The sequence below is a fragment of the Mobula birostris genome, chromosome 2, assembly GCF_030028105.1.
Source record: "Mobula birostris isolate sMobBir1 chromosome 2, sMobBir1.hap1, whole genome shotgun sequence".
In the NCBI taxonomy this organism is placed as follows: domain Eukaryota; kingdom Metazoa; phylum Chordata; class Chondrichthyes; order Myliobatiformes; family Myliobatidae; genus Mobula; species Mobula birostris.
The window spans coordinates 247,275,784-247,302,228 of record NC_092371.1 but is presented as its reverse complement, the minus strand read 5'-3'; the positions used below and the strand labels follow the sequence as shown (position 1 = coordinate 247,302,228).

Below are 26,445 nucleotides of genomic sequence, written 5' to 3'. Positions count from 1 at the left end.
TCAATAAGGTTAGTGAGACATGACCTACCATACATGAAGCCAGGCTGACTATCCTTAATCAGTCCATTTCTATCCAAATACTTATATATCCAGTCCCTTAGAATACCTTCCAATAACTTTCCTAGTACTGGTACTGATGTCAGGCTCACCAACCTATCATTTCCTGGTTTATTTTTAGAGACTTTCTCAGAAAGCAGAACAACATTGGCAATCTTCCAATCCTCTGGTAACTCTCCTGTTGCTAAGGATGAATTAAATATCTCTGTTAGGGCCCCTGCAATTTTTGCACTTGCCATCCAGAGGGTCCAAGAGAATAATTTATCAGGCCTTGGGGATTTATTCAACCTAATTTGCCTCAAGACAGCACACACTTTCTCCTCTGTAATCTGTAATAGGGTCCATGAAGTTGATGCTGCTTTTCCTCACTTCTGTAGACTCTGTGTCCATCTCCAGAGTAAATACACATGCAAAAAATGCATTTAAGATCTCCCCCAACTCTTTTGGCTCCACACGTCGATTGCCACTCTAATTTTCCAGAGGACTAACTTTATCTCTTGCAATCATTTTGATCTTAACATATCTGTAGAATCCCTTGGGATTCTCCTTCACCTTATTTGCTAAGGTAACCTTATGCCTTCTTTTAACCCTCATTTCTTTCTTACATGTTCTCCTGCTTCCTTACACTCCATGGGTACCTCATTTGTTTCTACCTGCCTATACCCACAATGCACCCCCTTTGCTAGATCCTTTCAAAATTGGCCTTTCTCCAAAGGAAAACCTCAACCAGTGGACCAGACCTATCTTTTTACATATTTACCTTGAAACTAATGGCATTATAATCACTAGATGCAAAGCATTCACCTATACAAAATTCTGTCACCTGCTCTGTCTCATTTCCTAACAGCAGACCAAGTATTACACACCCTCTCATTGGGACTCCATGTACTGATTAAGAAAACTTTCCTGAACACATTTGTCAAACTATGTGCCGTCTAGTTTTTTTACAGTATGGGAGATGAAGGACCTGAGAGAAGGGAATAGCATGTTTACAGGAGACAGAGAGTGAAGAGGTACAGTCAAGGTAATGGTGGGAACTGGTAGGTTTATAAAAGTGTTGGTTGACATTTTGTCTCCAGAGATGGAGAAAGAGAGATCGAGAAAGAGGAGGGAGAGAGGTGGACCAGGTGAATTTCAGAGCAGGGTGGAAGTTGGAGCCAAAGTTGATGAAATTGATGAGCTCAGCATGGGTGCACAAGGCAGCATCGATGCATTTGTCAATGATGCAGAAGAATTGAGGAGCATTACTGGGAAGGATTGCAACATGGACATAAAAATGTCATAAGGATAGTGGGTATTGCATTTTTTAAAGTTTTGAAGAGTTATTTATTTAGAGATACAACATGGTAACAGGTCCAAACCCATGCTGCCCAATTACTCCCATATGATCAATTTACCTGCTAACCCATATGCCTTTGGAGTGAGGGAGGAAACTGGAGCACCTGGATGAAACACGGACGGTTACAGGGAGAACATACAAACCCCTCAGACACCAGTGGAAATAGAACCCTGATCACTGTCACTTATTATTAAATACACTTTATTAGGTACACCTGCTCATTAATTAATGCAATTATCTAATCAGCCAATCATGCAGCAGCAGCTAAATGCATAAAAACATGCAGAAATGGTCAAGATGTTTAGTTGTTATTCAGACCAAACATCAGAACAGGGAAGAAATGTGATCTAAGTGTCTCTGACCGTGGAATGATTGTTGGTGCCAGATGGGGTGGTTTGAGTATCTCAGAAACTGCTGATCTCAACAGTCTCTGGTGTTTACAGAGAATGGCGCGAGAAACAGAAAAATGTCCAGCGAGCAGCAGTTCTGAGAGAGGTCAGAGGAACACAGAAGCCAGACTGGTTCAAGGTGACAGGAAGGTGACAGTAACTCAAAGAACCACATGTTACAACATTAATGTTCAGAAAAGTACCTTGTGTAGACAACACATCAAAACTTAAAGTAGATGGACTACAGCAGCGGAAGACCAAACGGGGTTCCTCCCTTGTACCTAATAAAGTGAGTGTATAATCTACATGAATAAAGTCACTTTTGTTAAGCTTCAGAAAGTTTGCTTGGCAATAATTATGGCTTGATCTACATTAAATTGTATTTGCAGTTGATGTAACAAAATAAGACCACAAGACATAGGAGCAGAATTAGGCCATTCAGGGCTTTTTGTGAACTCCAGTTATGGATGCTATTTGCTTACTTTTATTATTTGTGCAATTGTTTTTCTGCACATTATGTGTCCAGCCATCTTTTTTTTAGTGGGTTCTATTGGGGTTCTTTGTTTTGTGACTTGCCTGCCCATGAGGAGATGAATATTAAGGTTGTATACAGTTTACATACTTCGATAATAAATGTACTTTGAACTTTCAACTTCAACATTGATTGAGATGATTTAGGCTATCTTTGATAAAAATATTGGAAAACAAACCATTAGTTTAGCTGGCTATTTGATTATTAATTTATGCTTGGTTCAGCACAACATTATCGCCAAAGGACCTGTTCCTGTTCCTGTGCTATCCTGTGTCCTGTGTCCTGTCTGCTGTCTGCTATGCTCTACATTCCGTTTTATGCACTCCCTTGATGTTATCCGTGGCAGAATAAAAACAAGAAGAGTAGGTAACCAGGAAAAGATTTCAGTCCATCTCTTTCTAAGGTAATGCTGGGCACTAGATTGAATTATGCAGATTAGTCTACAAAATATCAAAAAACGGAATAAAATCTCAAATTCAACAAAATAATCTGAAAAATAGTGTTGATTGCATAGGCTATTTCAGCATAGGCTATTTCAACCTACTAACCCATACACCTTTGGAACGTGGGAGGAAGCCCACATAGTCACAAACTCAAGTGGTGAGAATTGAACTCAGGTTGTTGGCATTGTAATACTGTTACGCTAACCACAATGCCACCATGCTCCCAGATTTGTGAAGTTTATAATTATAACTACATTTGAAGTATATTCAATAAGGTGGAGATAAGTTAACTTGTGAGTATATGAAATCTAGATTTGAAAAATAAGTGAAAATCTCAAGTCATCATCATGTGCCGTGTCTTATGATATGGTCGATCATCGTCTATCCATAACCATGATTGTTCTTGGCACATTTTTCAACAGAAGTGCTTTGTCATTGCTGCCTTCTGGGCAGTGTCTTTACAAGATGGGTGATCCCAGCCATTGTCGATACTCTTCAGAGATTGTCTGCCTATCATCAGTAGTCGCATAGCCAGGACTTGTGATATGCACCAGCTGCTCATACAACCATCACCACCTGCTCCCATAACTTTACCTGACCCTGATCGGTGGGAGGTAGCAGGGAGGCTAAGCACCTTGCCCAAGGGTGACCTGCAGGTTGGCGGAGGGATGGAGCACCTTACATCTCCTTTGGCAGAAACGTACCACCACCCCACCATCTTGGTCGGCTTACTATTCATGCTTGAGATAGACTAAGCCACACCCTGTCAAACTCAAAATGGCATAGTACATAAAGTATAAAAGAGAGGCAAGAGTGAATATTAGACCCCAGGAAAACAATGCTGCAGAGGTAGTAATGGGGGACAATGAAATAGCGGATGGACCGAATAAATATTTTGCTTCAGTCTTCACTGTGGAAGACACTAACAGTATGGTGGAAGTTCCAGGTGTCAGGGGGCATGAAGTGTGTGAAGTTACCATAAAAAGAGAGAAGGTTCTTGGGAAACTAAAAGGTCTGAAGGTAGGTAAGTCACCTGAATCAGAGTTCTGAAAGAGGTGGCTGAAGAGATTGTGTAGGCATTAGTCATGATCTTTCAAGAATCACTTGAATCTGGAATGGTTCCAGAAGACTGGAAAATTGAAAAAGTCACTCTTCAAGAAGGAAGAGAAGCAGTAGAAAAGAAATTATAGACCAGTTAGTCTGAACTAAGTGGTTTGGAAGGTGTTGGAGTCCATTATTAAGGATGAGTTCTCAAGGTGCCTGCAGGCACATGATAAAATAGACGGTAGTCAGCATGGTTTCCTCATGGGAAAATCTGACTGAGAATCTTGTTGGAATTCTTTGAAAAAGTAACAAGCAGGATAGACAAAGGAGAATTGGTTGATGTTGTTTACTTAAATTTTCAGTAGGCCTTTGACAAGGTGCCACACATGAGGCTGCTTAACAAGCTGTGAGCCCAGGGTATAACAGGAAAGATTCTAGCAGGAATAAAGCAGTGGCTGATTGGCAGGAAGCAAAGAGTGGAAATAAAGGGATCCTTTTCTGACTGGCTGCCGATGACCAGTAGAGTTCCTGTTCCACAGGGGTCTCTGTTGCGATCATTTCTTTTTCCATTGTATGTCAATGATTTGGATAATGGAATTGTTGGCTTTGTTGCAAAGTTTGCAGACAATATGAAGATAGGTGAAGGGCCAGGTATTTTTGAGGAAGTAGAGAGGATACAGAAGGACTTAGACAAATTCAGAGAATGGACAAAGAAATGGCAGAGGGAATAGTGTTGAGAAGTGTATGGTCATCTACTTCAGTCGAAGAAATGAAAGGTTTGATTATTTTATAGATGAAGAGAAAATACAAACAACTGAAATGGAAAGGGACTTGGGAGTCCTTGTGCAGGATTCCCTAAAGGTTAATTTGCAGATAGAGTCAGTGGTGAGGAAGGTAAATGTGATGTTAGCATTCATTTCAAGAGAACTAGAATATAAAAGCAAGGATGTAATTTAGAGACTTTACAAAGCACTGGTGAGGCCTCACTTGGAGTATTGTGAGCAGGTTGGGCCTTATCTTAGAAAGGATGTGCTGAAACAGGAGAACGTTCACAAAAATAATTCCAGGATTGAATGGCTTGTTGTATGTAAAGCATTTGATGGTTTTGGGTCTGTATTCTCTAGGATTCAGAAGAATGAGGGATGACTGCATTGAAACCTATCGAATGGTGAAAGGCCTTGGTAGAGCAGATATGAAGAGGATGTTTCCTAGGGTGGGAGAGTCTAAGACCAGAGGACATAGCCTCAGAATAGAGTGACATCCTTTTAGAACAGAGATGAGGAGGAATTTATTTAGCCAGAGAGTGGAGATTCTGTGGAATTCTTTGAAACAGGTAGCTGTGGAGGCCAAATCTGTATGTATATTTAAGACAGAAGTTGATAGATTCTGGATTAGTCAGGAAATGAAGGAATACCAGGAGAAGGCAGGAGACTGGTACTGAGAGGAAAATTGGTTCAGCCATGATGAAATAGCAGAGCAGATTTGATGGGCCAAATAGCCTAATTCTGCTCCTAAACCTATTGGTCTTATGGTCTAATAGCCAAGATATACATTAACTATACACTCTGTGGCCACTTTATTAGGTACACCTGTACACCTAGTTATTAATGCAAATTTCTAATCAACCGATCATGTAGCAGCAACTGAATGCACAAAAGCGTGCAGACATGGTCAAGAGGTTCAGTTGTTGTTCAGACCAAACATTGGAATAGGAAGAAATATGACTTAAGGGACTTTGACTGTAGAATGGTTGTTGGCATCAGACATGGTGATTTGAGTATCTCAGAAACTGCTGATCTCCTGGGATTTTCACTAGTAACAGTCTCTACAGAGAATAATTGAGTGACAGTTCTATGGGCAAAACTGCCTTGTTAATGATAGAGGTGAAAGGAGAATGGCCAGACTAGTTTAACCTGATAGGAAGGCGATAGTAAGTCAAATAAAACCACACATTACAACAGTGGTGTGCAGAAAAGCATCTCTGAATGCACAATACATCGAATCTTGAAATGGATGGGCTACAGGCAGCAGGAGACCATGAAAATACACTCAGGGCCACTTTATTAGGCACAGCAGGTACATTCTCATGATCTTGCACCTTATTGTTTACCTGCACTGTTACACTTCGTTTTGCATTGTTATAATTTTACCTTGTTCTAGCTCAATGCACTGTGTAATGATCTGATCTGTATAAACAGTATACAAAACAAGCTTTTCTCAGTACATGTGCAATAATAAAAAGAAATTCAAATTCCAGATAATAAGTGCAATGGGAAACTAAAAGAGGAAAATCAAAACTCTGGACAAAGGTAAAAGCAAGAGGAGATGGAAGCTGGATGCTGTGCTGGAGATGAAGAGAGGCGATTGAGGTATTGAGGGTACGAGCTCATGATCAACTCTATTGCCTCTCTTCGATTGACGTGTCAAGGGCATGAGCCCATTATCAACTCCATTGCTCCTCTCCAATTGAGGCATTGAGCAAGCTGAAGTCAACGAGGATGAGAGTGGAAGACAGGTGAGTCTTCGGCACGGTCTGCCTGCATTTGAACAGTCTTCCACTCCCTCTTGCTACCTGCTGTAGGAGGAAAATGCAGGAGTCTTGGGCTCCACATTGCCAGGATTGATCAGAGAGGCTGTGGACACATTTCGGCGGACTTTGAGATTCACGGAGCACGTGCTCCTGGATTCTGGTAACTCTCTTATTTGCTGTTTAAGAGCAGTTTGATCAGGGCAATCGATGCAGACAGGGCTGCTTCTGCAAAGAATGGCCCGGCGACCTGCAGTGGCTAGTGGCGTTGCACTGAACTGAACTGCACTGAACAGTGTTGCTTTGATGTTTCATACTCTATGTATTTTTCACTCGCTTTTTGCCATTTGCACAATTTGTTCTTTTTTTCATGCGTTGGGTTTTGATGTTTTCTTGAAGATGTTCCATGGTGTTTCTTTGTTTCGTGACTGCCTGTGGGAAGGCGAATCTCACAGTTGTATTCTGTATACATATTTGGATAAAAAATGTACTTTGAATCTTTGACACACTAAGATAGAAATTCATCTCCAGTGACCTGCTCTGTACGCTCATATACTGCTGTGGCTGAGCATTGAGCTCAGATTTCTGAATGGACAATGAACCCATGTGCAATACCTCACTATTTTCTTGCTTTCTTTTTGCACTACTTATTTATTTTTTTATATATGGTTCTTATTGTAATTTATAGTTTTTTTTATTATGTTTTGGAAAGTATTGCTGCTACTAATTAACAAATTTCACATCATATGCCAGTGATATTGAACCTGATTCTGACTCTCTATTTCACCTGATTTACTCCTCTGGAGGTGAAGTATGCCTTGTTCTATTGGATTCTGCTCGATTTTATGAAGAGATGTCTATGGCGTGTACACCTCCAGCATATAAAGTAGAAGTTTCAAGGCGTTTTCACAGTACTGTTAATCACTGTGCCATGTGTGCTTTCAGATATCTTAACAGAACCTTTCACCAGGTGGGAAAGAACTACTTTCTACCTGAGGTTATACCAATTTATTTATACCAATCTCATTTTAACATGCGTTCCCATACCCACATCAGACACTCGCACTCCAAAGTGTCAGCGTGGGGCAGAGATAACAGTTCGCTACAGGGGTTCAGGTGACAAACTAAATTAAGAAGGTAAAACTCAGACTGTTGTTTGTAATAATTATTGGATGAAGACAGTAAAGTTCTTAGCATAGGAAGAGGTTGAATACATTTGGATTGTTTTCCGTGCAACAGCGTAGGCTGAAGAGAGACCCGATGGAGGTTTATAAGATTATGACAGTACAGTGGGTATCTTTTCCCAAGGCTGAAATGTCTAACACCAGTCAGTATTATTTTAGATGACAGAGGGTAAGTTCAAAGGAGATGTGTAGGTGTCATCCCCGGTTATGTGGACTCCGAAAACTTGTGGTCATTCCTCAACCACACTTTATTCACTTGTGCACGAGGGGAATGGTGTGGCCCCTGTTACCCACACTGAACTGAGGTCTGAACAGAGAAATGCTGTTTTTATACAGAATTGATTAAGAACCACAGATATTGGCCATTTGGTAACAGTGTACGTTTAAGTTCCTTATTTGCAAGATCAATCACCATTCACTATAGAGGTTTTAAAAATAAATAGAAACTACAAGCTGACAACTGATGATACTTGGGAATTACTAACGTAATTGTCCCTCAGTTTGTATGTGTGCTTTGCATCCTTTTGTTACATTCTTATCTCGAGTCCCAGTCGCAAAGTAACTCCGGCCTCCCTGCTGTGCAAAGGGAAGGTATGCTCTTCAAAGGCCTTTCTGGCCTGGTCTTGCTGCACTCTATCTGTAACCTCTTCCTGTCCGGACATTCTCTTAACCCTTGCCTTACTGCAGGTTTTTTAAGCACAGGGGGAGTAGTTTAGTTGGCTATTGATGATTAATTTACTAGTTTTGCACAGCATCCTGGGCTGAAGGATCCGCTCATGTATGAGAGGTGATTGATAAGTTTGTGGCCTAAGGTAGAAGAAGTCAATTTTAGAAAATCTAGCACATTTATTTTTCAACATAGTCCCTTCCTAGATGTACACACTTAGTCCAGCGGTCGTGGAGCATATAGATCCCTTCTTTGTAGAAGTGGTCCACAGCAGGGGTAATTGATAAGTTTATGACCTAAGGTTGAAGGAGATGAGTTATTAACTTCAAACTTTCTGCATTATCACTCAAAGAGTTGAACTGCACGTGCATGTAACGAGAGCGTCTTGGACCTCTAGGTGTTCCACAGCAGGGGTGATTGATAAGTTCGTGGCCTAAGGTAGAAGGAGGTGAGTTATACAGCTCTCATTACATGCATGTGCAGGTCAACTCTTTGAGTGAAAATGCAGAAAGTTTGAAGTTTCTCGTCATTTCCTTCTACTTTAGGCCACAAACTTAACAATCACCCCTCGTACTGTTTGTTCTACATTCTTCAAAAGCTCAGAAATGGAAGTTGTTTAAGTTATAAAATTATATAAATAACAGATGTTCTTCTCTCTGCAGCAGTGTGGGCTCAGTTTATTCTGGGATCATCAGTTGATCTGCCACCTGTCTTTACACAGGACAGTTAACACCTTAGTCCACGTGTATTTTTTAACTCTGCTTACGGAGTTGGGCCACGGTAGCGCAGTGGTTAACACAACGCTGTTACAGTGAAGCAGTGTGGGCTCAGTTTATTCTGCTTACGGAGTTGCGCCACGGTAGCGCAGGGGTTAACACAACGCTGTTACAGCTCAGGGCATCCCAGAGTTCAGAGTTCAGTTTACACCATTCTGTAAGGATTCTCTGTACGTCCTCTCTACGGGTTTTCAGCTGCTCTGTTTCCAAAGACGTAGCGGGTAGTACGTTAGCTGGTCATTGTAAAATGTCTAGTGATTACATGAGGGATAGATCAGGGATGTTGGATGTTGCTGAGTGGTGCAGCTCCAAGGGCCTGAAGGGCCTGTTGTGTCTGTGCACAACTACATATCAACTAAATAAAAGCACACACGGGAGGGAGGGCTTTAACTAGTGTATTCACATTGCAACGAGAGAGAGAAAACAATACACATGCATGAACCACAGACAGCTGATCAATGCATAGTGCTAAAGGTGGGGAGGGTCATTGCTCTAAAAGAAATACATTCATACATTACACTTCCCCTTTAGATTACTGCACCATAAAATTGTATATGTACAAAACATTCAATTTCCCTTTCATAAGCCCTTGTTCCAAATAAGCATGCTTTCACAGTAACAGTCCATAACTAACTTCACAGTTCTAAAGGTTCCGCCTTTTGGGTGGCCTCTGTTTCAGGATAGCACCTCTGGACCTGCGGAGTGGCATCAGGTTTGGCAGGTGTCTTGTCAGTGACAGCATTCTCGGTTTCCGGTGTCACGTTGCTGTCAGTGACATGATCATCATTGCCAGGCAAGTCCGGTGACTGTAATGTGTCCATCTTGTTGGATGTAATCGACTCAGATGTGTTCTTCGACTGAGCATCCAGTATCTGGTCCACATGATGTCTCCCTGTCTGATCTCCAACATCCACTGTGTACATCAGTGGTTTAGATCTTGTACCTATGTACCGGTGTCCACCTGTCTTCTCAGTAATCACACGGCAGGACTTCCTGTCCAATCTCAAAGCTCCTCGCTGCTTCACTTGGCAACTGGTTGAACTGTTCATTCTGCACTTCCCTCCAGAGGCCTAGTTTCAAGATGCATTAGTATAACCTCCAGCAATTTCAAATCAGCATCCATAGCTACCAGAAACGTGTACCCTCCGGTTCGGCCGGCGGCGTACGTCTAGGGAAGACAATCTCTGGCCCCGCCAAACGTGTGAAATTTGAGGAGCAAAACCTCTTGTTGGTGTGAATGCTGTGTGATGTGTTCCCCTGTTACAAATCAGTACCATGAGATACAGACAGTACACCATATGCAATTAAACAATTTAGCTTTATAATTCGTAATTTAACTAAAGGGTTAGTAAACAAGAACAAAAAGAAAAGGGCCCATTTTAATGGAACAGTCTGATGTGCACAAATTGGAGCTCATAGTTTCCCTTCTGCTAGTCCTCCATCAATTCCCCTGGGCTTCATCGACTCCCGGCCCCACTCCAAGTCCACTCCATCCTGCTATCTATGACCTCTCCATTCTGACATCTTCCCTCTCCATCCTCTGCTGAACAACAGACCCAGATCACCTCTTCACACAACAAGAAAAAACACTCCCTTCATTGGACGGCTCACATTCCAAAGCCCCATTAGCTCTACTCATAACCGAAACACTGCTGCTACAGAAAACCCATTATATTAACTGTCAAACCTTTCCCAGGGTGTTACACATGGAATCCATGAATGGCCCATCAATGTCAATACAGTATATACTCCTTTCCATGGTGACAACAGCCACTCCCACAGGTGTAATGGTGCCTGTAGGGATGCATTTTGAACTGCTTGGCATCTTGAACAGCTTTTTGTCCAAGTCTTTGATCTGTTTATATATTCCCTTCTCAAACTCTTTCTGATTAGCATTAAGCAGTTGTGCCTGTCTCCGGTTAGTGCTACCATTTGGACTGCCATTGCCTGTTGATGTCACACTGCGAGCTTTGAGTGCCAGTCTAGTTGGATTTTTCTTAACCATTCACATCTGAAAGCTGCTGGCCCTCCACTTTTCAATACATAAAGCTCTAACTGCTCTGTTTGGTCTCCATACATCACACTTACCTTCATTTTGCCTCTGGAAGACACTTTGTTGCCTACATAGGTCTTTAGCATCACTGAGGTCTTCTCTAATGGTATCTTAAAAAGCAGTCAGTTGCAAACAGCCTCTGGAATTATGGACACAGCTGGCCCTGTATGCGGCTCCGTTCTCAGTTTTGCACCAGACACATCTATTATGAGCCGATTAATTTTGCGATCTATGTATTATGCAGTCCTAGGCATGACAGTTCACCTTTGTCAGACTCTATGTTGTCTGATTCTGTTTTACACTCAGTAACTTTATGCATTTGCTTAGTTTTGTGTTTGAGACTTTTCACTCAGTTGTGCTTTTTGTCTGCTTTGCACACTCTCTCTATGTGACCTTGTCTGTGACACTTTCTGCAGACTTTTTCTTTGAACCAACAGTCATTTGTATCATGGGAGGATTTGCCACATTGATAATGTCTTTGGCTTTTTGTACCATTCAGGGACATTTTGTGCACTTCACAGTCTAAACTCCCTTTCTGTAGTTCTGTTGCATCCTTTGCTGCAGTCTCTAACAATATTGCAATGGTCAATGCCCATTCTAAGGTTAGATCTCTTTCTGACAGTGGCCTCTTTTGAGTGTTTTGACTAAGCATGCCACATACAAGCCTGTCCCTTAATGCATCAGAAAATCCATCTCTAAAGTCACAGAAGAAGAAAGCCCTTAACTCTGAGTGGAGTCATCGGACGCTGTCATGATGGCTTTTTTTTTTTTGCAAGTTTTCTTATTTTTATGAGGCCGAGTTGCTAACTCGATGCTCAACCCAGCATGGATGGAAAGCATGCAAGGGAGCCGGTTGGATTTGAGCTCGTGAGCCTTCACTCCAAAGTCCGCCGCTGATGCTACTACACCACCAGCTGGCTTTTAAAGTCACAGGATTGGGGAAATTTGCGCGGTTCTGCAATGTATTCAGAAAGGCTTTCATCTTTTGACTGGTTCCTTTTGTAAAATCTAAGTCTCTCAGCCATTACCAGCAGTTTAGGGCTCAAGTGATGTAAAATTGTAAGAATTTCATTGAAAGTCTTGCTTGCTGGCTTTTCTGGGGTTACTAGGTTACGTAAGAGACTATACGTTCTTGCACCCATTAAGCTATGAAATGTAGGGACTTTCTATTGCCTCCCTGCATTGTTCATGTTACAATAGTTCCACCCTTTCGATATACGACTCCCAGTCTTCATTAGCGCTATCAAATTCATCAACTTCTCAACTGAAGTCATTGCCACACTTTCACTTTAAATTCAGCACATTTTTCACTCTTACTATGCTGCACTCACGCATCTGTGTCGACCTTCTTGTGCTGTTTAACTCCCATCCTCATCGGCAATTTTCTGTGTCTGTGCACAGCCACATATCAATTAAATAAAAGCACGCATGTGGGAGATGGCTTTAACTGGTGTGTTCACATTGCAGCGCGCGAGAGAGAACAATGCGTTTACGCAGAGAACATTGCATACGCAGACAACAGATCAATACATACTACTGGGAGGGAGTTGTTGCTCTAAAAGATATAGATCCATACATTACAGGGCCTGCTCGATGTCATAACTCCAAATAAACATAAAGAAATCATTGACTGCAGTCATGATTACCAAGAAAGGAGATTTTCTCCCTCAAAATTAAATTAAATACTTAGAAGTTAAACAGCCTAGTGATTATAATCCACTTACAACACACTACAAAACACTGTCTGCCATTTGATCCTGTTCTGATTTTATGTAACTGAATGGAATAAGAAAACTTAAGATTCAAAGGTGAGACTTGCATTAATCAATGAAACCTGTCAATTCTTTGATCTTCACTTAAATTTTATAATCCAATGCCAACAATAAATTTACATATTTGTGTAAGCAAATCAGAATATTTATTAGTTTTGTTAGCATTCATCTTGATGTGAGAAACTGATACAATTTGGCACCAGAGACTTTGCAGAAATTATAATTTGTGGGGTGCATTGGCTGCCCAGGGAGGGGTAGCACCACTGGTGAAGGGACTTGTCATGTTCATCCCGGGGCAGCTCACTCACCTTTAGTCCCCACTGGACACTCAGACCTCACCTGTGGCTCCAATACAACACACATAAAATGTAGCAGGTCAGTGAGCATCCACAAAAATGAATAGATAGTCCGTGTTTTAGGCCGAGACCCAATAGCTGTTTACGTGTGACAGCAGCCATACCCTGGCGCACCACGTCGAGAGGCGGAATAATCATGGTGAGGGTGGTCGGAGGGATTCATACCCAGTGAGACAGGGACATGTCTGTCCTAGCGTGCAAAATCAGCTCTGGTGAATGAGGCAGATGAGATTTACAGTGAAATCCAAAATCAGGAAGAGGTAGCCCCATGGAGAGCGAAGGGGATGACAAGGCACAGAGGACGTCATGGTCTTCCACTGCAACTAACGAAGACCCCAGTTTGTGATGAGTACTCGTACCACTGGAACTGGACCGGACATCTGAGGGCAAGAGAGTGAAAAAGCCCCAGTGCAATAACTTTTTCACTTTAAAAACTCTCCCACACAGATTTCCTGTCATCGTCGGACGCGATGAACAACCAATATATAATTTATTCAATTTGTTTACACTTGTACATTGGTTGTCCATCAGTCTTTTTATGTATAGCTTTCCATAAATTCTACTGTATTTCTTTATTTCCCTGTGAATGCCTGCAAGAAAATGTATCTCAGGGTTATATATGGTGACATATCTAAAACTTTGATAATAAGTTCACTTTGACTTTGAAAACTCAGGTATGACATATCTGACTCAAAAGCAAAAGGATCAAAGGTAATCATTATGTAAATAATGAAAAAATATGTAATGTGTTTCAGATATGTGTGTTTTGAATGAAGAAAATAGATGGTTGGAGTCATTTAGCTCCTTTGTACAAGGGTGTCAAAAAGTCAAAATTAGAAAAAATTATCAAAGATAGTGAAAGAAAACTTTACGAAAAGATATCTACCAGAAAACACAATAAATAGCTCCATACAATTTTCAGTGTGAACTCTGGCAGCTTGATCACTCTCTCTCTCTCCCCCACTGAGTGCAAACTGCCCCATTTTATTAGCCACCAGGACATACCATCTTTAATTATCCACAAAGTTAATTTAAGACATGAATCAGAATACGATGCACTCACCAATGCAGTTACAATCATATTACAAAATAAACAGAATTGTCTTATATTCACACTTTCTGCAATACCTTCAAGTTAGATTTTTTTACAAAAATATTTAAGTAATTTTGCTTACATATTGGAGGCTGACCTGTTAGATACTATTATGAGTATGAATCCTTTGATTAAGGATTCTATTGGAAGAATTTATGATTTATTATTACAATGGGATAAGCGTCCTTTGTCTAAGATTAAACAGGATTGGGAAAAGGAACTTAATTTGACTTTTATGATGGAGGATTGGATGCGGATATTGAAGTTGGTTAACTCTTCTTCAGTTTGTGCTAGCCATTCATTGATTCAATTTAAAATTGTACATCGTTATCATTTGACAAAGGAGAGACTTTCTAAAATCTTTCCTAATGTTGATGGTCATTGTGATAGATGTAAAACTGAGATAGCTACACTGACACATATGTTTTGGTCTTGTTCTATATTGGAACAGTTCTGGAAGTCGGTTTTCTCAACAATTTCTAAAGCACTTAAAATTAATTTACAACCTAATAAATTAACTGTGCTCTTTGGAATAATTCCTCAAAATATTCATGGTATTTCTGTGTCTGACCAACATGTTATTGCATTTGTTACATTGATAGCTAGGAGGGCCATTTTGTTGGAGTGGAAGGATACATCAGCTCCCACTTTGTCACAATGGTTCTCTCAAGTGATGCTATGTCTTAGTTTGGAGAAAATTAGAAGTCGAACCTTTGAACCTTTATTTGATTTTGAGAAAAGATGGAGCTCATTTGCTCGTTATTATCATTTGAGTTAATTGATATAATTTTTCCACGATCAAATTGTAAATTTTTTTTTAGTATATTTTCTTTCCTTGCTGGTGGTTTGATGTTTATTTTTAGAAGCTTTTTGTATGATGCATGACTCCTAATGGGTTCTTTTTTTTTCCTCACTTTTCTGCTTAGTAGGTTTTTTTTGTTATCACAAAATTTTTTTTCAATCTTTAAGATAATGTTTTTTTGAAGCATTGTAAGTGTTGTTACTTCGATGTACTCATGTTATTTTTCCTGTATATAACAATAAATAGATTTGAAAAGAAACAGAATTGTCTACCTTAAATACAGTATGCAAACAATATATACACATTTACACATCCCCCTTACTAAAGAAATGGAATATTCCACTGTGTGTGTCAACAAAGGCACCATTAAGCCACATGATGAGAATAAGAATATACCGGGGAAAAGACATTGAAGTGTATACACTCAACGCAGAGGAAGCTCAGAGACCTCGGCCTTGACCCTGCCTTGTGCAGCTGGATCCTGGAATTCCCGTCAGATTGCAAGCAGGTGGTAAGAGTGGGATCCCTCACCTCTACCCCTCTGACTCTCAACACAGGAGCCCCTCAGGGCTGTGTACTAAGTCCCCTCCTTTACTCCATGTATACCCATGACTGTGTCACCATCCACAGCTCTAATCTGCTAATTAAATTTGCCGACAACACTACATTGATTGGCCTAATCTCAAACATTAACGAGGTGGCCTACAGCAGGGGTCCCCAACCTTTTTTGCACTGCGGACCAGTTTAATATTGACAATATTCTTGTGGACCAGCTGACCGGAGGGTGGGTGTTCAAGTAGGGTTAAACTCACCTCAACATGTCTTTTACAGTTAGGGTTGCCAACTTTCTCACTCTCAAATAAGGGACAAAAGTAGCAGTCAAATCCTGGGACACTTTACCCCAGGAAAGACTACCATGACCATGAAGCCTTGCGCGGGCACCTGTGTGTGCATACATGCCGATTTTTTCCCCCCACAAATTGGTTTTGCCTTCATCTTCCTGACTATATTGTACATACATTATTTCTACTTTATATAGGCTGTGTATTTATCATATCATTCCTGCTTTTACTATATGTTAGTGTTATTTATTTTCGGTTTTATGTGTTATTTGGTATGATTTGGTAGGTTATTTTTTGGGTCTGGGAACGCTTAAAAATTTTTCCCATATAAATTAACGGTAATTGCTTCTTCGCTTCACGCCATTTCAGCATAGGAACGCCCTACCTTAGCGGGGGAAATACAGGACAAGGGCGGTCCTGTATGGGACAAAACAACTTAGCCCAATATACGGGAAGTCCCGGCAAATGCGGGACAGTTGGCAACCCAATGTTCAAGTTCAACAGTGCATGACAGGGAATGAGGAAAGGTGCAGCTGACTCATATCGTTTCATATCGCCAAATCATATTGTTTCCTCACGGCCCGGTAACACATGCTTTGCGGCCAGGTTCCAGTCCGCGGCCCGGTGGTTGGGGACTGCTGGCCTACAGGGAAGAAGTCATCTCTCTGACACAGTGGTGTCAAGAAAACAACCTCTCCCTCAATGTCACAAAAACAAAGGAGCTAGTTGTGGACTACAGGAGGAAAGGAGACGGGCTAACCTCTATTGACATCAATGGATCTGGGCTGAGAGGATGAACAGCTTTAAGTTCTTCAACATCCACATCACTGAGGACCTCAAGTGGTCTGTACACACCAGCTCTGTGGTGAAAAAGGCACAACAGCGCCTCTTTAACCTCAGACAGTTGAGTAAATTTGGTATGGGTCTTCAAATCCTAAGAACTTTCTACAGGGGCACAATTGAGAGCATCCTGACTGGCTACATCATTGCCTGGTATGGGAACTGTACTTCCCTTAATCACAGGACTCTGCAGAGAGTGGTGCGGACAGCCCAGCATATCTGTTGCTGTGAACTTTCCACTATTCAGGACACTTACAAAGACAGGTGTGTTAAAAAGGACCCGAAGCATCACTGGGGATCCAAATCACCCCAACCACTATCTATTCCAGCTGCTACTATCCAGGAAGTGGGACCACAGCATAAAAGCCAGGACCAACAGGCTCTGGGGCAGCTTCTTCCACCAGGCCATCAGACTGATGAACTCACGCTGACTTGAGTGTACTCTATATTACATTGACTGTTCTATTTATTATAAATTACTATAAATTACTATGATTGCACATTGCACATTTAGACAGAGACATAATGTAAAGATTTTTACTCCTCACGTATTTGAAGAATGTAAGAAATAAAGTCAATTCAATTCAATAGCAGAATGATGTGTGTGCGTGCATGCATTCCATGACCATGATTGTTCTTGCCAATTTTTCCAGAAAAGTCATGTGCTATTGCCTAAGTCTGGGCTAGAAAATATAAAGTAGAGAAGCCCATGTGAACAACAATCCATCATAGAGAAGGTACTCTCATTAAAGCTCAGTTTTTTTTTCTCTCTGTTATCAGCTGCTTACAAACACATTGTGGATTTCTGGACTGTTTTTTTCTTACTTCTGATAATTACGGGTTTAATTCACAGTCAAGAATTTTCCTGCAAATTACAACACTCAAGTAAAAAGGGATACCATTTCATTGACTGTGTAACAGCTCCATCCATTAGCTGCTGCAATGCTCAGCTCAACTTTATCTTTGACAACAGTAGGATCTGTTTCAATCCTGGCAACATCCAGTGTTGAAACAATTCCAAAGTTCATACACAACTAGTTGTCCATTATCATACAAATACTCTACTCACCGAAAGGAAACTGGAACATAATAAATTCTATCATCGTAAATCCATTGAAAAGAAATGCTAATCCTAAAATACACACTTTTTGCAAACTAGCTACCAACCTATTATTCACTGGACTGTGGCGGACAGAAGGGCTCTACAATGGTTATTCAAAACTGAGCAATGCATCACCGACACCAGCCTACCCACCATCAAAGACATATATACAGAATGGTGCTGGAAAAGGGCCAGTAACATCATGAAGAATCCCACTCACCCTGCTCATGGACTGTCTGTCCCACTCCCATCAGGGAGGAGTCTACATAGCATCCATGCCAGGATCACCAGATTCAAAAACAGTTCCTCTCCCCAAGCAGTAAGGCTGATCAACACCTCCACCCCTCCACTCCCCCAACCACCATTACTTGGTCATTTCTTGTCAGAGACACCCTATGTACAGACACTCCTGTGCCTAGCATCACTTTATGGACACTGAATCGATATATATTCAACTTTCAAGAGGAGTTTGGATAGGTACATGGATGGGAGGGGTATGGAGGGATATGGTCTGGGTGCATGCCGACAGGAGAACGCAGTTAATGTTCGACACAAACTGGATGGGCAGAAGGAGCTGTTTCCGTGCTGTAGTTTTCTATGAATCTCCATAATCCTTATGTATATAAGCTTTTCTCTGTATTTATAGTGATTGTGTTTTTTCTTTTATTGTGTTCTTTATCTTATCGTGTGTTTTTGTGCTGCACTGGATCGGAGTAACAATTATTTCATTCTCCTTTGCATATGTGTACTAGAAATTACCTTATACAATCTTGAATTATTTCCAGTTGATAATGGTTCTGAACATCATGAATGATTTTCAACTGCAACCTGCCTACTTCTTACCTTAACAGTAGTTGCTTGCAAAAATACACCTTGAAGTCTTTTATGTTGCAACTTTATAAAACTCCAGCTAGGTCATATCTGGACTATTGCATACAGTTCTGGTCACCATATTATATGAAGGACATCAAGGTTTTGGAGAGAGTGCGGAAGAGGTTTACCAGGATGCTGCCTGAATTAGAGGGCATGTGCTATAACGAGAGGTTTGGATGAACATGGGTCATTTTATCTGAAGCAGCAGCGGCTGAGTGGAGATGTGATAGAGGTTTATAAGATTTTGCGAGGCTTAGATAGAGCAGACAGACAGTATCCAATTCGCAGAGTTGAAAAGTTTGATATCAGAGAGTATGCATTTTAGGTGAGAGGGGTAAATTTCAAAGGAGATGTGAGGGGCACATTCCTTTACTCAGAGTTGTGGGTGCCTGGGAAGGTGGTCAACATAGATATTTCAGGGACATTTAAGGTATGTTTAGATAGGCACATGAATGTGGGAAAAGTGGAAGGATATGGACATCGTGCAGGCAGAAGTGATTAGTTTCATTAGCAAACACGAGAAAATCTGCAGATGCTGGAAATTCAAGCAACACACACAAAATGCTGGTGAACGCAGCAGACCAGGCAGCATCTGTAGGATGAGGTACAGTCGACATTTCAGGCCTAAACCCTTCGTCAGGACTAACTGAAAGAAGAGACAGTAAGTGATTTGAAAGTGGGGGGGGGGAGTGGGAGATCCGAAATGATAGGAGAAGACAGGAGGGTGAGGGATGAAGCTAAGAGCTGGGAAAGCTGGGAAAGCTGGGAGACCGTTTCACTGAACACCTACTCTCTGTCCGCCAGAAAAAGCAGAATCTCCCAGTGGCCACACATTTTAATTCCACATCCCATTCCCATTCTGATATGTCTATCCACGGCCTCCTCTACTGTCAAGATGAAGCCACACTCAGGTTGGAGGAACAACACCTTATATTCCGTCTGGGTAGCCTCCAACCTGGTGACATGAACATTGTTTTCTCTAACTTCCATTAATGCCCCTCCTCCCGTTCTTACCCCATCCCTTATTTATTTATTTATTTATTTGTTTTTATTTATTCCCGCCTTTTTTTTCTCTCGCTGTCCCTCTCACAATCACTCCTTGCCTGCTCTCCATCTTCCTCTGGGCTCCCTTTCCCCTTTCTTTCTCCTTAGGCCTCCCATCCCTTAATCCTCCCCCTTTCTCCTGCTCTGTATCTCTTTTGCTAATCAACCTCCCAGCTCTTGGCTCCATCCCTCCCCATCCTGTCTTCTCCTATCATTTTGGATCTCCCCCTCCCCCTCCCACTTTCAAATCTCTTACTACCTCTTCTTTCAGTTAGTCCTGATGAAGGGTCTCAGCCCAAAACATCAACTGTACTTCTTCCTATAGATGCTGCCTGGTCTGCTGCGTTCACCAGCATTTTGTGTGCAGTTTCATTGGCTATTTCATTCCTAATTTATTTGGTTCAGCACAACATTGTGCGCCAAATGGCCTGTTTCTCTGCTTTACCATTCTATTTTCTATGTTCTAAGATCTCAAGTAACCATTTACTTGTCTGAATCAATCTACATCTGGAGTTGTAATGCGAATCCCACCCAAAATAAAAGCGGCAGATGTTCAACTATAGTACAGTTGTGTAATGCTTAGAGCACCAGTGGTAGTGTTATGCTTTACAGCACCAGCAAACCAACTTCACTTCCCGCCGCTCTCTGTGAGGAGTTTGCATGTTCTTCCCGTCAACACGTGATTTTGCTCCATGTGCTCCAATATCCCACCACACTCCAAAGATGCAGGCGTTCATAGGTTAATTGGTCATATGAGGCCAGTGTGGGTTTGGGACTGTTACCATGCCGTGTCTCTAAATAAATAAGTGGGGTTTGAACTTAAATCTTAAAAAAATGAAATTCCACAATCCTTTTAATAGATCCTTATAATACTTCTAATCCTTATAATACTTTTATGTCAAGTCTTTTTGTTGTTATAAGGGCCTAGGATAGCATATAACACTCTACTAGTACAGCACAAGTATAAAGCGTGCATTTCAAAATTCCTCAATTAATAGGCTGTAATGTATCCAGGTTATACATAGATGACACAGCACAGAAGCTTCACTCTTGCTCCACAGACGATGTTCTATTGCCCCCTATAGCCACCAAGGCAAAACTCAACAACTTCCTTTTTATTGCGTTTGCTATTCCTTCTGCAGTGTCGTTACTTTTTCCATTAATCTTGTTTTTATTGCTCTGAATAGCTCCATGCCAATTCATTATAATTATATTTCTCTTTTTAGTTTCCTCATTCATCTCCTTCATTCCACTACTTTGTGTGTTTCCCTTTATATATATTTCATATTCTGATATATTTATTTATATTTTTAAAGGTATTTTATACCTCTGAAGTCTCACCCTTTTTTCCTCTCGAATACTGGTTGCATCACTGTCTGGTGTTGGGGGGTGGGGTGTCACTGCACAGGATCAGATCGGAAAAAGCTGCAGAAAGTAGTGAACTCAGCCAGCACCATCATGGCCACTAGCCTCCTCAGCATCCAGGACACCTTCAAAAGGTGATACCCCAAAAAAGTGACATTCATAATTAAAGACCACCATCATCCAGGGCATGCCCTCTTCTCATTGCTACCATCAAGGGGGAGATACAGAAGCCTGAAGGCACACACTCCGTTTCTTCCTATCTGCCATCAGACTTCTGAATGGACATTGAACCCATGGACACCACCTCAATATATTTTTTTCTCTTTTTATTTGGTCTCTTTTTGCACTACTTATTAAATTTAATTTTTCAGTATATTTCTCATTGTAGTTTGTAGTTTATTTTTATTGCATTGCATTGCTACTGAGAACCAACAAATTTCATATCATACGCCAGTGATGTTAAACCTGATTCTAATTCTAGACCCTGTCAATCAATTCTTCTTTAAAGGTTAGTTACAAGACTGGGACAAGCTCAACCAAGCAATGCCAAGCCGGTGTAACTGAATGATTATTGTGTCATTCTGATCCTGATTTTTATTTTCCTTTTCTTTTACAGTTTAATTCTTCCTTCCTTTTATATTTCAAATTTTCTATTTTTAGCCTCCTTCGCACCTTAAATCAGGGGTTCCCAACCTGAGGTGCACGGAGTCCTCGGTTAATGGTCGTGGTCCATGGCAGAAGAAAAACTGGGAAGCCATGCTCAAAATTATCGTTGTTGTTTTCACCTTCAACACCACACTTCATTATTTATCTCTCATTTCTTCAAAGGATCTTTTAAAAATAATTTGCCAGAAAAGCAAGCAAGGTTCCTTTTATGCTTCTGGAATCCTGCATTTGCGACTGAGCCCAGCTGCTCTTAATCACGGCACAGAGTTCAATGATTCAGGACGTTTTCTGTGAACTAATTTCACATACTCTGCCACCGTTACCAATGCCACACGAACATTGTTTGACTTTTCAGATGTTGCAGCTCATGAATAATCAGTGAAAACTGTAAAAACTGATAAGGTAAAAAAAAATGAAAGGTCACACGGCAGATAATATTTCATAAAACTGATAGAATAAGCAATAAAAGGTTGCTACCCAGAGCACAGAATGCCCAGAAAGAGAAATTTTAAAGGACGATCAATGATATTTAAATATGTGACACAATACCATTGCTCTGAAGTTGAGAAGACAATAGATTTTTTTTAATATTTATGAAGTGTTAAAATTGCATTTATAGAAACTCACCAATTCCCATTGTAGGGGCCAGTAAGGGTCATTAAAGAGCATGGAGTCATCAGATTTTTCCTTGGTGTAACTGACATTGGAGACAATGCTTTCAATCTTGTCTCCGGTTTTTGCAAGCTCTGGAGGGCAAGGAAAAGACAAATGAACTATGAAGAAAGAAATCATTATAGTGTTTTTTTTTATTGTTCGGTATCTTTACACTTTCAGATTCATTTATCATCACAAACAGCTGGGTGTTTTAGTTTATGAGGAAATAGCACTTGTTTGTAAAGAGAAAGAACAAAAAATTCTTGGCACTCACTTGGAATATATTGACCATAGTTTCCAAAATGACCATCTGTAGTGGTCAACCATGCTTCTGGTTCTTGGCACATTAAACACAGTTACACTGGAAAATATTTTGAGGAGGCTGCTCCTGGATGATTATGGTAAATTTGACATTGTTACCAATAGAAATATTTGAGAATTCCATTACTGGCTACTGTTAACCCATTTAAAGATAAGCACACACTCAGTGGCCTCTTTATTAGGTACACCTGCTCGTTAAAGCAAATATCTAATCAACCAATCATGTGGCAGCAACTCAATGCATAAAAGCATGCAGACATGGTCAAGAAGTTGTTGGTCAAACCATACATCAGACTGGGGAAGAAATGTGATCTAAGTGACTTTGACCGTGGAATGATTGTTGGTGCCAGACAGAGTGGTTTGAGTATCTCAGAAACTGCTGATCTCCTGGGATTTTCACATCCAACAATCTCTGGAGTTTACAGGAGGTGGTGCAAAATGCAAAAACATCCAGTAAGCAGCAGCTCTGTGGGTGAAAATATCTTGTTAATGAAGGAGGTCAGAGGAGAATGGCCAGACTGGTTCAAGCTGACAGGAAGGCGACAGTAACTCAAATAACCACACATTACAACAGTGGTGTGCAGAAGAGCATCTCTAAATGCACAAAATATCAAACCTTGAAGCGGATGGGCTACAGCAGCAGAAGACCACAAACATACCCTCAATGACCACTTTATTAGGTGCAGAACTAATAAAGTAGCCGCTGGGTGTATTTCAGGAAGGGTGTTCCTGCTGTGTTATGGTAAATGTGACATTGTATCAATAGAAATATAGTACTGTGCAAATGTCTTAGGCACATACACTGTATATAGCTACGAAGCCTATGACCTTTACACAGTACAATGGTAATTCTATTTATTACACTGTATTACTGCCACAAAAAAAGTTCATGACATATGTGAGTGATGATAAACCTCATTCTGATATGGGTCTTTATTGCAGAATGAGTGTGGGAAGGGGACAGGGAGAGGGGAATTATGATCTGCACCCACACCACCCCCTGCCCCGGCAATCCTTCTCTGCCACTTGTCCCACGCCACTTCCGCAGCGCTCTGCTCTCACCATTCCCCACATCCTTTGCTCCCACCGGATTTACAAACTCACTCTCTGCTCCACGTTGACAAATACCAGAGCTCTGTGTATGCGCCTACAGTACCGTACTTGAGAAATTCATTACCAATACTTTCACCTACTTTAAAATAAACATGTATTAAATCATGCATTAAGGGGCGAATGTTGGCCCTTTGTTCAAACAAGATTGTAGGGTAGTCCAGGTAATCATAGACCAGTGAGCCTTACGTCTATGGTGAGAAAGCTGTTGGAAAAGATTCTTAGAGATAGGATCTCTGGGCATTTAGAGAATCATGGTCTGATTAGGGACAGTCAGCATGGCTTTGTGAAGGGCAGATCGTGTCTAACAAGCCTGATAGAGTTCTTTGAGGAGGTGACCAGGTATATAGATGAGGGTAGTGCAGTGGATGTGATCTATATGGATTTTAGTAAGGCATTTGAAAAGGTTCCACACGGTAAGCTTATTCAGAAAGTCAGAAGGCATGGGATCCAGAGAAGTTTGGCCAGGTGGATTCAGAATTGGCTTGCCTGCAGAAAGCAGAGGGTCGTGGTGGAGGGAGTACATTCAGATTGGAGGATTGTGACTACTGGTGTCCCACAAGGATCAGTTCTGGGGCCTCTACTTTTCGTGATTTTTATTAACGACCTGGATGTGGGGGTAGGAGGGAGGGTTGGCAAGTTTGCAGACGACACAAAGGTTGGTGGCATTGTGGATAGTGTAGAAGATTGTCGAAGATTGCAGAGAGACATTGATAGGATGCAGAAGTGGGCTGAGAAGTGGCAGATGGAGTTCAACCCAGAGAAGTGTGAGGTGGTACACTTTGGAAGGACAAACCCCAAGGCAGAGTACAAAGTAAATGGCAGGATACTTGGAAGTGTGGAGGAGCAGAGGGATCTGGGGGTACATGTCCACAGATCCCTGAAAGTTGCCTCACAGGTAGGGTAGTTAAGAAAGCTTATGGAGTGTTAGCTTTCATAAGTCGAGGGATAGAGTTTAAGAGTCGTGGGATAATGATGCAGAGCTTTAAAACTCTGGTTATGCCACACTTGGAGTACTGTGTCCAGTTCTAGTCACCTCACTATAGGAAGGATGTGGAAGCATTGGAAAGGGTACAGAGGAGATTTACCAGGATGCTGCCTGGTTTAGAGAGTATGCATTATGATCAGAGATTAAGGCAGCTAGGGCTTTACTCTCTGGAGAGAAGGAGGATGAGAGGAGACATGATAGAGGTGTACAAGATAGTAAGAGGAATAGGTAGAGTGGATAGCCAGCGCCTCTTCCCCAGGGCACCACTGCTCAATACAAGAGGACATGGTTTTAAGGTAAGGGGTGGGAAGTTCAAGAGGGATATTAGAGGAAGGTTTTTTACTCAGAGAGTGGTTGGTGCGTGGAATGCACTGCCTGAGTCAGTGGTGGAGGCAGATACACTAGTGAAGTTTAAGAGACTACTAGACAGGTATATGCAGGAATTTAAGGTGGGTGGTTATATGGAGGCAGGGTTTGAGAGCAGAATGGACTGTACTGTGCTGTACTCTTCTTTATTCTTTGTTCTTTAACACCCATCTTACAATAAATTTGATTTGTAAAGAACTAACAAGTTAACCATCTGCATGCCAAAACTGACTGTGAATCAGAATGGATCATGACTGATGGAGTTCTTGGATATGTTTTGGATCAACACACACTGGAAGATCTCAACATATCAGGCAGCATCTATAGAGGAAAGTGAACAGGGAAATATCGGGCCATCAGGACTGGAAAGGAAGGAAGAGGAGGAGAATCGCAAACACTTTGTTGCTAGGCTTTGTACTGACCTCTGGGTTGGTCAGTCCAACCCTTACAGAGCTCTGGCAGTCAATTGGATTAATGCAACTTGCCATACGGTGAAGAGCATTCTGACTGGTTACATCACCAACTGGTATGGAGAATGCAGAGAAATGGAAAAAGCTACAGAGGGTTGCAACCTGTGCCAGCACCACTGTAGTACTCTCCCCATCATCAAGGACATCTTCCAAGTACAATGTCTCAGGAGGCAGCATTTATCATTAATACCCTCACATGCCAACTTCTCATTTCCACCTTCAAGGAGGAGGTTTGCTTGAAGCAAACACTCAACATTTCAGGAACAGCTTCTTCCCTTCTACCATCAGATTTCTGAACAGCCCATGAACCCATGAACACTAGCTCACTTTTTGCTCTGCTTACGTACTTTTTATATATTCTTATTTTAAATTACAGTCATTTTTATGCATTGCACTGTACTGCTTCCATAAAGCAACAAATTTCACGACCTATGTCAGTGATAATAAGCCTGATTCTGATGGTGTGGATGTAGGCATAGAGGTGCCTGTCACATTAGAGAACTCCATGCCCCCCTCCCACAACTCATTTCCATGACACTTCTCTTGCTGTGGTATCATGGCAGCCAATCAGAAAAGCTCTCCGTGCACTGACTCACTTCTCAGCAGTCAGCATGGGAATGCTGTAGTACTGACAAGCTCTGCCAAACAAGCAAACGCATCCTTTTGCAGAGGCATAGGAAATATTTTAGCAACACTTTTAACATTCATAGAATGTTACCAATCCTCATAGAGGGATCTGAAGTGGAGAGAGTGAGCAGTTTCAAGTTCCT

At 41.3% G+C, this 26,445-nt stretch overlaps 1 protein-coding gene across 1 annotated transcript in view; it reads right to left on the bottom strand.

The window, feature by feature from the left end:
- The window catches only part of LOC140211221 (PC3-like endoprotease variant B), a 1,844,543-nt gene that overhangs the window by 1,607,529 nt on the left and 210,569 nt on the right, over nt 1-26,445 (bottom strand). The window contains exon 3 of the mRNA XM_072280838.1: nt 22,394-22,512. Coding sequence (XP_072136939.1) covers nt 22,394-22,512 — 119 coding nt within the window. The remainder of the gene's footprint in view (nt 1-22,393; nt 22,513-26,445) is intronic.